The following is a 14,124-nucleotide window of genomic DNA, read 5'->3' as shown; positions in this document are numbered from 1 at the left end:
CGTTAAATACACGGAAAACAAAAATATTTTCAGAAAAATTTTGAAAATTTTATGTTTTTCAAAGTAACAAAACTTTAATTTTTATTATTGCCAAAAAACAGTAACTAGAATAGGCTTCAAGAAAAATTGAAAAAGGATAGTGATGTTCAAATATAAAAATTATAAAAATCAAAAACCAAAATTCATAGATTTGCGAATAAAAATAAATCATTGCCCATAACGTGTTTAGAATGATTTTAGATAACTAAAAATGTTATTTAGATCAAAAATAACAATTTGGGTATTAGAGCATATATAGCATCTTGGTTACTTGGGGATGGTTGACACTAACCTTCACACATGATTTTGATGGAATTTTGTTCGAGCCTTCATGTCTGTTCTCTGTGCCTTTACTTCGATAAGAATCTTGAGACTAATATATCTTCGTAAACAAAACTTGTTATAGACAATGCTCCTGAAGCTTTAACAAATTCCATTGTTGAAGTAAGGGACATTGCAATATCAAAATGTGAAGTTAAATTCAAATCCGTGATTATAGACGATGATCTTAATCTTTTTTAAGGAGACACGGGAGACCGTGTTATTTTCCCTATCTTTCGTCTCACTCTAACAATTATCATCAAAACTTTGTGGAAGCAAATCACGAGTTTTAATGAACCGATGAAGCTGAAAATGTATTGGGTTGTGCACTACACATATAGAATCATAGTGATACATTTTCGCATCGATATATGGAGTGGTTCTTGGGATTTGCTTCTTGAAATGGATAGGGTGATTATGATGACGTCCCGTGCGGCCTTAAGTAAAATTAGAATCATTATCACAGCAATAATAAACAAAAAAAACTCAGTAGGCTGAATAAGTAATCGACATTGTATTTTACCCACAACCTCAAACATGAGCGCTTCCAGTCTTATCCGCCCGGGACTTACAACGGCCATCGTCGGTCACCTACCCGCCATCAAGTCACGCCTTCGGAAAAAAGTGCCTCTACTGACTTTTCAAGACGTTCGACGCGCACGAATCCCATTCTACGAGGCCCTGGCCAGCGAGCTGTACGAAGGTGGCTGCCCAAATGCGGCCTTCCTTCTGCTTCAGTTGATTGAATTCGAGCACGATCATGTCCCACCGACTTCGGACCCATCAATCGAGGAGAAACGTTTGAAAAATTCTAAAAATTTGCTCAATTTCCTGTTTAAATCGTTAAGAGAAGCCGAGGGCCATAAAAACGAGCAGCGCTTTGCCGATGAGGTGGAACACCTGTTGAAGATCGGTCGATCGTTTCAGGATGATGCTCAAAAGCGTTGGATCGCGCGGCAATTCTTCCTAATTGGACTGGATCGATGCGCGGATTGCCAGTTGGAAGGAAGCAGGATCGGAACATTGGTGAAATATTATTACGGATCGTTTTTGTTAAAAGATCAAATTCTGGATGAGGCTGTACAGATGCTGGAGTCGGCAGAAAGCTGGGCAAGTGGTAAAAGTTGGCCTTTGGACGAAGGGAAAGGCATTTTCGGCTCGCAGTTGCTGATTAGTGAGATCTATCATCAGCTGTTCTTGGCATATTCGGCAATGTGCGAGCGGTATAAGCTCACCGATGCGATGCAGTTTGACTTGTACATACAGTTGAGCCACGAAGCAGCTGTAAAATGTATGATTTAGAGTAGATGTTTTTTGTAAGCGTAATTTCGGGTAGAATTGATCACTTATTACCATTTTTCATAAACTTAGTCTCCTAATTCTAATATGTTTGCTACAAATACTCAACAGAAATTCTATTATTTCAGCAAAATGAGCACATAGGTTCAAATTTTAACAATTAAGTAGTAAAAACCATCATCGTTAAAAAAAGTATGTTTTTTTCGCAAAATTTAAATTTTGTTCATGATAATCTTTCATTGCAATGCACTTACTATCTGTGATGCAGTGATAGTTTTTATTTTTTTTTATCTTTTTAACGGGATTATTAGCCCTGGGCTAGTTCATCTCAGGACCAACGGCTTTACTTCCCCCCGAAGGAAGTCGTCACCATAACTCATTCATTATACGTGACTATCTCGGGGATGGGATTCGATCCCAGGTCCTCGGCGTGAGAGGCACGTGTTCTAACGCGAAGTCCGCCCCCATTAATGTTTCTTAAATTTTGAACGAAAAAAACTGTTTTTTAATAAGTAAATGAAAACCGAATTTAGTACTACACCTTTAATTCCACTGGGGTTGGTTGGTTTTCATTTTTAAGTATTGATGATTGCTAATGATTAAATGATGGGCATTTTTTTAAATTATCGGACAGGTTTGGGCCGGAGGTTCTCCGATTTGCATGAAATTTTCACCAGAGGTAGAGCTCGTGGATACATGATCAAAAGTGAAATTCAAAAAAATTATAGTGGCCTATTTTCCCGGAAAACTCTAGATGAATTTTCACGATTTCTCTATATACCTCAAACTTTGAAAATTCATATCTCCTGAACTATGCATCGTAGAACAAAAGTTTTTTAGTGAAATCGAAAGGAAATTTTCTCAGCAATCTATTAAAAATATAAAAAGGAAAACATTTCTCGGAAAAATTTTCACCATGGAGAAAATTGTCGGAAAAATAGCGTAAAAACTATCGTCTGTATCATGAAAAATTTTCAAAAAAATATTTTTTGTTTAATCAATCCATACTCTAACTTTCGTCCATAGACGCCAAAGTGGTATCTTTTACCGTTTAGGCGACAGAACTGAAAAACCGATGACCACCCGCACGCTTCCCATAGGAAAATGTGTTCTATTGTGGGCCTCATAACCGTGCGCTAACGGCGGCAGTAATTTACACGCATTGTAAGTGTAACACAGTAAACCATCCTTTCCTTTCCAGTCAGAAGAAGCTTTTCGTCAATCGGACCACTCTCCATTGGTCAGTTGGGTGTTTTTTGTGCCCTTCATCAGCAACGTTTAGTGTTAAAGCTAACAGCCTCTATGAAAGTCGCACGGGAAGTTCTTGTTACAATCAATCATTATGGTAACGTTTGAAGGATCAAATCTCAAGATCCACTTTCTTTAAGGTGAAACATCTCGGAATCCAAAAATGGCCGGCAAAATGGCCGACTTGTACCCCTACTCACGTTTTCAAGGGCACAAAACTGTAGAAATAGTGGGCAAACGTTTATGATCTTCTTATTTTAAGCTTTCTGCTAGTGCACAAAGCCAAAATAAAAAGTACATTGTTGTTGGATGCTTTCATCACGAGATTTGTGCGTTTGAAGTTTCAGTGCAATCTTAAAAGTTGATTCCAAACTGTTTCACCTTAAAAACTTATGAATATATTTTTAACTAGTGGTCCCGGCAAACTTCGTCTTGCCATCAAGTAGGCTGTTGAAAACCGCTATAAATCGTCCCATACAAAATGACAGTTCCGTTCAGTCCCGTTTCTCCTACTTTCCCGGTGAACATCCTGAAACTTTTATACACACAAACACGTCGGAACCCTTGACGAACAAAATGGGGGAAGAATTATCCAAATCCGTTGCCCCGTTCGTGAGCCATTTCGTGACATACAAACACCATTCCATTTTTTTATATAGAAGATATGTTATTTCGGCCAGGACGTCTTTCCTACGTTGTGTCTTTTACGATCCAACGGACGGCAAATCAAGCGAACGGCTTCACTTTAACAGATTTATTACCACTGAGAGGCAGCATGCCTACTCGGCGGAGAAACGAAAGAAACTACATTCTTACAAATTCAATGGGTGCGCCTTATATAGACGCACGATACGGCCAGACAAAACATACAATAATTATTCATTAAGCGCGTACGCTTCAAAATACAGTTTGGCGCGCTGTTGGGTTGGCGCCAACTGTAGAGGCTGCACGCTGACTGTCAGTGGAATATTCCACAGCAGCCATCAATGGAACAATAGATAGCGTCCCTGAGTGTTATACAGTTGATTGATATTATATACATGCAAATACTATACTATATTCTTCCAAGGAACAATCAGAATTTATATCAAATATGTCACATTGTATAGATAACAAAACTGAAAATTTATTCGCGCGCTTTTAGTTAATAATCTAATCATTTGATAAATTGAACAAAATTTGAAAAAAGCAAGAAAATTACAAATAGCACTTTATGTATGCATAAATATTATTTTTGCTTGGCAACTGTATGATACTGAGGGTCAAGCATGGGGAACACTCACTCAGTAATTGTGTTTCCCTCAATCGCTTCCACACACAGTCGGGAGCGAGAAAGCCGTTATTTTAACCAAGCCGAACGTTTAAATTTCCAGTGCCCACTCTGCTTCTTCGGCGAGCACTAAGCGAAACAAAAAACGGCATCTGATCAGTCGAATGCAATACCGAAATTCGGCGAATGGATGCTAAGTGCATTAACTCGTGCCTCGCAGATACAAATGTATTGGTATTCACTTCTCTTCGCGTTCCTTCCGATTGTCGCTTTTACACAATCGGTTTCGACGCTTTCATGCTACACTCCACCTAGGACGGTTCAGCTATCACTGAATGTTCGATAGCAGCAGATTGTTTGCTATTTTTCATCGGTGGCGTTCGGGTGAGTGAGTGAATTTTCCTATGCTTGCTGAGGGTCAGTTCCTCTTACCTAAATGTTAGGATCGTTTTCAATTAAAGACTGTTGGTCTCAATAGTAAAGGTTACGAATAAAGGACATACAAAACACCCAACAGACCAAAGGAGAGTGCTCCGATTGACGAAAAGCTTCTTCTGACTGGAAAGGAAAGGATGGTTTACTGCGTTACACTTACAATGCGTGTAAATTACTGCCGCCGTTAGCGCACGGTTATGAGGCCCACAATAGAACACATTTTCCTATGGGAAGCGTGCGGGTGGTCATCGGTTTTTCAGTTCTGTCGCCTAAACGGTAAAAGATACCATTTTGGCGTCTATGGACGAAAGTTAGAGTATGGATTGATGAAACAAAAAATATTTTTTTGAAAATTTTTCATGATACAGACGATAGTTTTTACGCTATTTTTCCGACAATTTTCTCCATGGTGAAAATTTTTCCGAGAAATGTTTTCCTTTTTATATTTTTAATAGATTGCTGAGAAAATTTCCTTTCGATTTCACTAAAAAACTTTTGTTCTACGATGCATAGTTCAGGAGATATGAATTTTCAAAGATTGAGGTATATAGAGAAATCGTGAAAATTCATCTAGAGTTTTCCGGGAAAACAGGCCACTATAATTTTTTTGAATTTCACTTTTGGTCATGTATCCACGAGCTCTACCTCTGGTGAAAATTTCATGCAAATCGGAGAACCTCCGGCCCAAATTGTCCGATAATAAAAAAAAATCCCCTGATGCCTTATTTTACTTTCGTAGATGACTTTTGAGCACCCTGACAAGCTTCCAGGCTGAGAACATGTTTAAAATCTTGTTTAGAACTAGAAGTTCCTGAATTTTTGTTATTATCATACCGATCTTTTTTTATGAATTTTCATTGACGTAGCTAGTGTGGCCTGGTTTGGGTATAATATAATTTCTACAAATAAGAAAGTTATCTTCACAATTTCTATGAAAATGTGCTCCACCCTAATTTTCAATAACACCAAACAAAGGGCTCAACTAATACAAACAACTTTGTAGAAGACCGTTTTTGTCTAATGTTTCATTCTAAAGCTCAAAATGCATCTTTCCGCGTAAAACTGATTCCTGGACCGTAGTGCATTGGTATTGGTGCTCTATTTGCAAGAAAATAAATCGTGTGCAAAGGTGATCAATTTCATCCTAACGATCAATTTCATCCCTATATGCGGTACATTTATTATGCTTTGAATAAATTTCAGCAAACCTGGACGCCGTCCTTTGTGAGTCGTACATAAAATACGGGGACTTTCAACTTGACCAGGGAAATCATCGCGAAGCTCTCAATTGCTACAAACAAGCTTCGAAAAAGGCGAGAAGCACTAACGCTTTGGACAAAGTTTGCAAACTCAACATTCGAATGGCGGCTGCTCATCGAAGTCTCAATGAAATGAAAGATTGTGAGATTTTGCTTAGGAATGTAGACAGCATGACATCTTGTGACCGGAAGTCCGAATGCTACGCCGAATTGCAATTGCTAAACGGTGAAATCCATTTCTGGAACGGAAGGCTGCCGGAGGCCTTGGAAGCCTTCAACGAAGCCCGAGACGTCTACAAGCATCTGCAGATGGAGAGTAAAATGATTCAAGCTTGTTGCTTTGCTGCACTGGCTGCTGGGGAAACGCACTTTGGTCAATATGCTAAATTAGTCAAGAAGGTAGAATTTCAGGGACCTATTTCTGAGAATGAAAGCCTATTCAAACTTTTGCAATGGAACGTAGATAATGTGCCTTTCTGGTGAATTAGTTTTGTTATGAAGATGCCAATATGTATATTTCAGTAATAAAGCGGTTTTTGCATACGAAGATACGTATCATGAGGATGATTCATTTCGCCAAATAGATGCTTCACATAAAGACGTTCCATACAAGAATATGTATGTAGAGTTTAAAAAATAGCGTGAGATTCAATCAATTTGTTCTACCAAATGTTGAACTTCAACAATAAGAGAACGGAACGATTTAAGACCATTGAAGACAATGTAGTGGATCACACTCAAACTTAATGTTTCTGAAAAATGTTATGAATAACTTAAGGTGAAGATGAAATGAAGCCAAACTTCAAATTTTCAAGAGCATAAATTTGGAGAACCGAACACCCATTTGAGCTGAAAACTTAATCGATTGGTCACAAGCTGGTGGCAAGTACTCCAAATACCTGCAACTAGACTAATATATTTTTCACCTGATTGTGGTATCCTTTCTTGAAAGTAACTTTTTATTCTCTAGCTTTCGTTTTTTTTGTTAAGAAAAGCTTGAGCCTAAGCAAAATTTTCATTGATTTTTATTGAAATTTAGTACTTTTCATCAATTTTTACGGGACGTCAGAATTTAAATCCCAGCATTTCTCAAATCCCAAAATGTTTTGTCCCATAATTTCCATATGAATTATTCTAAAAAAATCCACCAGTATCCTCAAACATTCCTGCCTCAATTTCCTCAACATTGCAAGAATAATTGCTCAAGAATATGATTATATATTGTATCAAATATTTTTTTCAAAATAAAATCGTCCGGAATTTTTGCAGTGTCGTTTGGAAATTAATCAAAATTAATTTGACAAATAAAAATAATCATTTTAGCTTATTCTTAGCAATTGTGCATTTGATCCTATAACACTACCCCGCATACCATTACCCCGAAAATCATCTCCCGAAAACCAGTACCCCGAAAACCATTACCACGAATTAGTTACCCCGAATGACACATTGTCCCGAATGGAAAATTACCCCGAAAGCGACACTTCCATGAAAATCAGTTATGCACTTCAAGGAAGCTCCCGAATTTGAACCTGAAAATTCATCTTTTGCTCGTACTGTGTACGACGTACGACAAGCGAGGTTTTCCTGGTAGTGTTTGAATAGTTGTCGGCGTAATAACTACTAACATTCCTACCAGTATATTTTATTCCTTCAATCATCTGTTGTTCTTCCGAGGTTGTGATGCCAGTGTAAAAATAACGATTTCCACTTCTTTGAGTCGTAGGCTGTTCTTCCGAGTTGTAATGTTTGAGTTTGATGGTATTTTGGCCTTTTAAAGTTAATGTAACGACTCTATTAATTTTGATCTTTTTAATGCTATATTGATACAAATGCCTTATCAAATTGATAAGTTCCGTTAATGCAGCAGAAAAAAGCAAATATTTTTTTATGCCGAATGCTTGGAGAACGTTCACCTGAAATCATTAGGAAACACTTGGTCCAGGCCGTCTGAACACCGACCAATTGTCTTCAGCGAAATTCAAAGTTGAAAGTGACTTCAGACGAATAACCTTAATAATAAGCTTCTGCATTACTTGTCTGTATTACATCTTGTCGGCATAGCAATTTCCAACACGAGATTTGTCCTTCTTTTAATTATTGGATGTTCTTTCGAAAGTTGCACTTGCAAATTGATTGTCGGCATCATAATTATTAACGTTTTCATCAGAGATTTTTATTTTCGTTCAACATCGTCTGTTCTTTGGCGATGTACTTTTCAAATAACTGCCAGTAATATATCAGTTAACATGTTATTCTAACTGTCAGTATAACATCAGTTAACATTTTATTCTGAGATTTTTCGAACCATAGTCTAGTGTCATTCCAGAATATGTTGAGTTCACATCACCTCCAGCAATATAAAAATAAACATATGCAATACCATCAAATAATATAACGCCTATGAAGGAGGGCGGGAGTCTCTTCAATATTAACATATGAAAACGAAATCAATCATCAGTTCGAAAATTGTTTTATTGCTGTGAACACAACCATCCTCACAAAATAAAGTGTACGCCTGTGAGTGAGTGGTTCTCACTTGGCCCTTAAAGAATAGAAGAACTTTGATAACAAGAACATGAATTCAAATAAAAATGAAGTAGGTGAGGGTGGTGGTCTGAAATCCCAAAAAATGTCCACGTGGTTAATATCTATAGATAGCCCCTTAGTGGCTTCCAAGCTAGAACCGTTGTTATAGTATCATCGAATAAATTATATTTTGAAGTAGGGTTCGTCTTACCCAAGTGAGACGTGCTAAATTAACTTCAATATATTATTCTATAAAATAGGGTGCAGAGTTACTCGGGCACTTCCATGATTGACTTTGGCATGGAGAGTTTTTCTCAGCCGAAGTAAATCAAAAGTGCCAAGAATAGGATCTGTCTCCCTATATGGTGTTTGTCGGATCTTCATTTTAAATTTTTCATAGCAAGAAAATTCGGGGTTATGGTTGTGGGGTTTGGGGAAATGGTATTCGGGATAACGGACTATTCGGGGTAATGGTATTCGGGATATTGATTTTCGAGATAATAGTATTCGGAGAAATGTTACAGGATCGTTTTTGAGAACAATTTCCGAATAGGGCCTTTAGTGAAATAATGAGTTTTATTATTATTGATGCATAAACGGGATTTGGGGTTATTCCAGAAATTTAGCTAATGGTCGGAATTCTGCGAATCATTCGCATTTGAACTAAAACACTTCATCATCAATTTCCGCAAGATAAAAATGCAATCCCTTCTAATGTTTGCCTAGAAATGGGCTAATACTACATCTATGCAGTTTTGTTACATATTCTATGCATTTTATTGTAAACATCCAAAAACAATAATTACAGAAATTCTCACAGGACTGTTAAAGTATTTTCTAGAAAGCACTTATAAAATGTCAATAATTCCTAGCAATATGATTTCATTTTTTCTTATAATCCTAAATAATTTCTTATTAATGTTCGAATCCTCTGAGCAGAATCTCAATAGAGAAACTTAAAAGTAGATGGAGTACCGTGTACCTTTTAATTCCGCTCCTAAATGCTTATCTTTGACAGATACGCGTATTTCGATTTCGTAGTTGCAAGAATCATCTAGAAATGACACTGCAGAGTCATTAAAAGAAATCAAATTCCAATTTAGAGGTCAAAGTAGTGCTGAGGATAAAGTTTTGAGAGAACTTCGAGATAAGTCGGTATACTATGTAAAACCGGACAAGGGCAATGCAGTGTTTATTTTGGATAAAGATGATTATGATAATTAAATGAACGAAAAAATATAGGCATTTTAGAGTCGACCCACTTCCCACAATGGTGAGACATGTAGAAAAAACTTTAAAAGAATGTAAGCCACTTCTTGGAGATAACATTAGCCGCCTCAATGTTTCTAATCCAGTTCTACCAGGAATTAAAGGCTTGCCAAAGATTCACAAACCTGGCAATGAAATGAGAGAAATTATATCAGCAGAAGGGTCTCCTACACACACTTGCAAAGTGGCTGGTTAAGGAATTCCAATCCATGCCCAAACCTTTTGAAAGCCGTTCAGTTAACAATACTCAGAAGTTTGCGAGCCAACTTCAGGCTACTGGGTATATTCAAGATGATGAAATTATGGTTTCTTTTGATGTTAAAGCATTATTTCCTAGTGTGCCAGTTAAAGAAGCCATAAACCTTTTGGAAGAATGGCTACTTAACCAACATAATGGAACAAATTGGAAAAACAAAGTTCGGTATTATATCAAATTAACCCGACTTTGAATGGAAGAGAACTATTTTAGCTTCTGTGGTAATTTTTATAAACAGACAAAAGGTGCACCTATGGGTAATCCATTGTCTCCATTTTTGAGCAAGTTGTTTATGGCCAATTTAGAAAGCATTTTGAAAAAGAAAGAATTGTTACCATATCGTTGGTGGAGATATGTAGATGATGTGTTTAGCATTATCAAAAAGGATTATTTGCCAAAAATTTTAGAAGCAATTAACAGTATCCACAAAGATATAAAATTTACTCATGAAGAGGAAAAGGATAACAAACTACCTTTTTTTTAGATTTTTTTTTAAATTTTCAATTTGTTTAGAATATAAACTAAATACTTATTTTGCAGCAATTTAAATGCTTTTCAACAGCCTAAGAATTGAATTTTCGACACTATGTATGGCATAGGGCAAAATTGAGCCATCCTTCAACAATCTAGAGTTGCTCTGGCCACGTCCTAGCAACAACTGGAATTTGTGATTAGTAGAATACGTACTTGAGATAATTGCGGAGAGACCTCCCCTTTTTCTTATATAACATGACATTAAAGAATTTTCTATGCAAATCTGATAGACATAGGGGTTTCCATTAATTACGTAAGACCATTTTTGCAGTTTTTCGACCCCTCCTCCTATTGTGTGTTTTTTTGTATGAAAATAAAAAAAATAATTTGTATGGCACGTAAGGTATCTCAAACCCCCTCCTCTCATAATTCCTTACGTGATTAATGGACGATCCCATATATGTTGAGTTCTGCACTTGAGAATGAACTTAAGAATGTTTGGGCAACGGCAAGATGCATGATCAAGTATGTTTTATTTTTGATAAGACTGTTGACCCCGTCATATTTTGAACATTATCTTATATCTCTCAAACTCAATAGCATTGCACAAATTATAGCAAACAGCCATTGATTAGATCCTGTTCCAAGAGGTAGAGGAAGAAATCCAGCAAAACTAAGCAATCTATGGAAAATTTTGGAATCTCCATATAATAAGCACAGACAAACATACGTCACACTTTCATCGATGTCCATCGACATTTTTAACGATCGATACGAATATATGATAGGTGGTCAATAGAGTGATGCAAATTTTGAAATGTTTGCTCCCCTATGCTTTAACGATTTTAATTATGGTAAATAGCATCCTCCCAAAGTTTGAAGTGATTCGGAAGAAATTTGACTGTGCACACGCCATTTGAAGTTTATATGGAGATTACTATGGAAAACGCCAATCTTTTGTGTTAAGCCCTCTATCTCTTCGTCATAATATTTTATGGAAAAGTGAACAAATTCTTCTAATGTGAAATCCTCCCAGCTACAACTTTGCCGAAGACCACTTTTTGATTGGACTCCAGGATAAATTGTTATTCATCATCATAAAGTTGGTTTGCATGTAGCATGCTCCACCAACTGTTCGGCAGGCAACAGTGGTGCTCCTGGCGGGAAGAATAGATCAAAGTAATCCAGGCTACTATGTTCTACAGCAAAAAAGCAGTGTTGCTCTGAAAGTAATTGAATGATCATCTCAGCATGATTAAGACTTTGTTATCAATAATAACAAATTATCCTTACGTCCCATCGAAATGTGGTCTTCGGCAAAGTTGTAGCTGGGAAGTTTTCACATGAGATGAGTGTGTTTACTTTTCCATAAATTATATTGACGAGCAGTTAGGGGACTGAACACAAAAGGTTTGCCTTTTCCATAGTAATTTCCATATAAACTTCAAATAGCGTGTGCACAACCAAATTTCTTCCGAATCACTTCAAATTTTGGGAGGATCATTTTCATCATAATTGACATCGTTTAAGCATAGGGGAGCAAAAACTTCAAAATTTGCATCAGTCTAGTGGTCAATCGCATCGTTTTTATTCGTTTTTGAGGTTTACACACTAGGAGAAGAGCAGTAATTTTAGAACCAGCACTAATTTTCGACCCATTCATACGATTCAGGCCTACTTTGTATGAAAATCCGAAAATTAGTACATATGTACAAAATTCTTGTGGGTCAAAAGTTAATGCTTTTTGCTTTTCCCCTACCGCCGTATGTTTAGCATTGGGCGTACATGTCTTTGCAGCTATAATTATGATCGAAATTTGTCGAAAGTGTCACATATTTTTGGCTGTGTATAAAGTTTGCATCGAGGAAGAGGGTAAAGAGCTGAAATAAAAATTTGTGAGACTTTTAATGAACGTTGCCATCCCAAATTTGGGATCTTGATCTTTGAGCAGATATGAACCCCTTTTCCATATGAAGACTAAAAGGTTAATTAGGAATCCTTCACCAACAGCCATACGCTTATTCATAAAACTTTACAAAAGAATTCCTTATTAAAAAGGTCTAACTTGGTGATGCTTGTTAAAGAGTTCTTACACTTTTGTGTTTCTGATGAACAATTTTTGATGTATATCACGAAATGTTAAGCCATTGTAACGGGCTAATAGACTTACATGATTAATTTACTATTGCATTGATGTTCCGACGAATTTGAGTGAAGGAAATGATTTGGAAATCCTTTTTCACGAGACGAATCAGCCAAGGGCTGGAAGTCTCGTTAATAAAGACAATAATAATTATTTGGAAAAGTTTCTGGAATAACTGGAAAAAACAACTGAAATCAGGGACCACTAGTATTTAATGAAATTTTTACTCAACAAAAAACTAAGACTTTAGGTTAGTTTATGTTTGATCTGAAGTGAAACTAAAAAGAGATGGTGGTACTGTTCTAGATTGGCGGTTAGTGCATCCCTTTCGAACTTGGTAATAATAACTTTAGAAGAAAGAACACCACAATCATTTTACTAATGAGATTTTGCCTGTTCAAAGCACAGCAAACCGTTAATAATAATTTCAGTTTGCAAAATCTTCGCAACATTACTCAGCATATAATCGCCAATCGGGTGTGGCCAAAAATGCAAACCATGTACCTTGGCAAAAAGCTCTCAGTTGATAACTGCGAAAGTGTTTATAAGAACTCTCAGCTGAGAAGAAGGCTCTTTCTCAGTTGAGATGTAATGCCATAAAGAAAAAGAAAAAGCAGAAGGATGAAGATGCACAGTAGAAAAAGAAGTTGTCTCTTGTTTAATCTTTCTTGAAAAAAAAAACAGTGATCAGCTTGATATTTTTACAAATTAGACGCACCTTATGATACAAACGACATTTATGTGATTATCGTTTTAATATTCTGTACATTTATTGAAATTCTAACCAAGAAAACAAACTATTATTGATTCATTACTAAATCATATTGAGTGATAGGAGTCTGCAATCACCTTTCATTACGAACCTATAAGAATACACGATCTAAATGCTCCTCACAGCTCCTATCTATCAATACTGTGAATTTATATGATGAAAATGTGTATTATCCTGATAAAACTCCAATTTTCTATTCAAATTTGTAAAATATTTTCTCTAAGAAAATTTGTCAACTAAAGTTGCCGATCGTGTTGATAAAAACAGAACATACCTGTACTTGTAAAATTCCTTGAGAAATCCTTAAAGTAATTTATAGCGTAATCTTTGCTGAAACTCTTGAAAGTATTTTAAAGTAATCCCTTGTGTATTTAAAAGAAAAAATAACTTGCAGATTTTGTTCTTATAAAAAAATTCTCAAATAGGAATGTTAGACGGAACCCAAATCTTTAGGCTTTTTAAATAAATTTAAACCGTCAAACTAATCCGTTTCTTAGCCAAAAAATTCAATAAACTCACATTTTAAACTTTACTTTATCACCAGAAAGTATACACCAATGCAAACATGTTCAATTGGCAAAGGAAGCCCTCAGTTATTAATTTAGAAGTACTAAAAATAATACTAAGCTGGAAAAAAGACTTTTCCTCAGTTGAGACGTTCCCTTTCTGGGAAGATACATTTTGAGAATTTATTGAGAAAACGATTACAGAATAATATCGACTATTACATACTACAGGTATGTTCCGTTTTTATCACGTTCCGTTTTTGTCACGCTCCGATTTTGTCACGTTCCGATTTCGTCAACAAAT

The 14,124-nt window shown here is 36.2% G+C and overlaps 1 protein-coding gene across 1 annotated transcript; it reads left to right on the top strand.

The window, feature by feature from the left end:
- The first annotated feature begins 749 nt into the window (after positions 1–749).
- Positions 750–6,422, top strand: LOC5568398. The gene is made up of 2 exons (XM_001657991.2): positions 750–1,651; positions 5,816–6,422. Exons 1-2 carry the CDS (start codon positions 898–900, stop codon positions 6,352–6,354), a joined length of 1,293 nt encoding a protein of 430 aa, XP_001658041.2. The 5' UTR covers positions 750–897; the 3' UTR covers positions 6,355–6,422.
- The last annotated feature ends 7,702 nt before the right edge of the window (positions 6,423–14,124 follow it).

Source organism: Aedes aegypti, chromosome 3, assembly GCF_002204515.2.
Source record: "Aedes aegypti strain LVP_AGWG chromosome 3, AaegL5.0 Primary Assembly, whole genome shotgun sequence".
In the NCBI taxonomy this organism is placed as follows: Eukaryota; Metazoa; Arthropoda; class Insecta; order Diptera; family Culicidae; genus Aedes; species Aedes aegypti.
The sequence above is the reverse complement of the archived record's forward strand: the minus strand, read 5'-3'. Positions and strand labels throughout refer to the sequence as shown.

What these genes read in the sequence shown, in the direction of transcription:
- LOC5568398 (XM_001657991.2), top strand. Translation starts at nt 898, where the DNA reads ATGAGCGCTTCCAGTCTTATCCGCCCGGGACTTACAACGGCCATCGTC. An exon ending in CCACGAAGCAGCTGTAAAAT is followed by an intron (nt 1,652 to 5,815) that starts GTATGATTTAGA and finishes AATAAATTTCAG; the next exon opens with CAAACCTGGACGCCGTCCTT.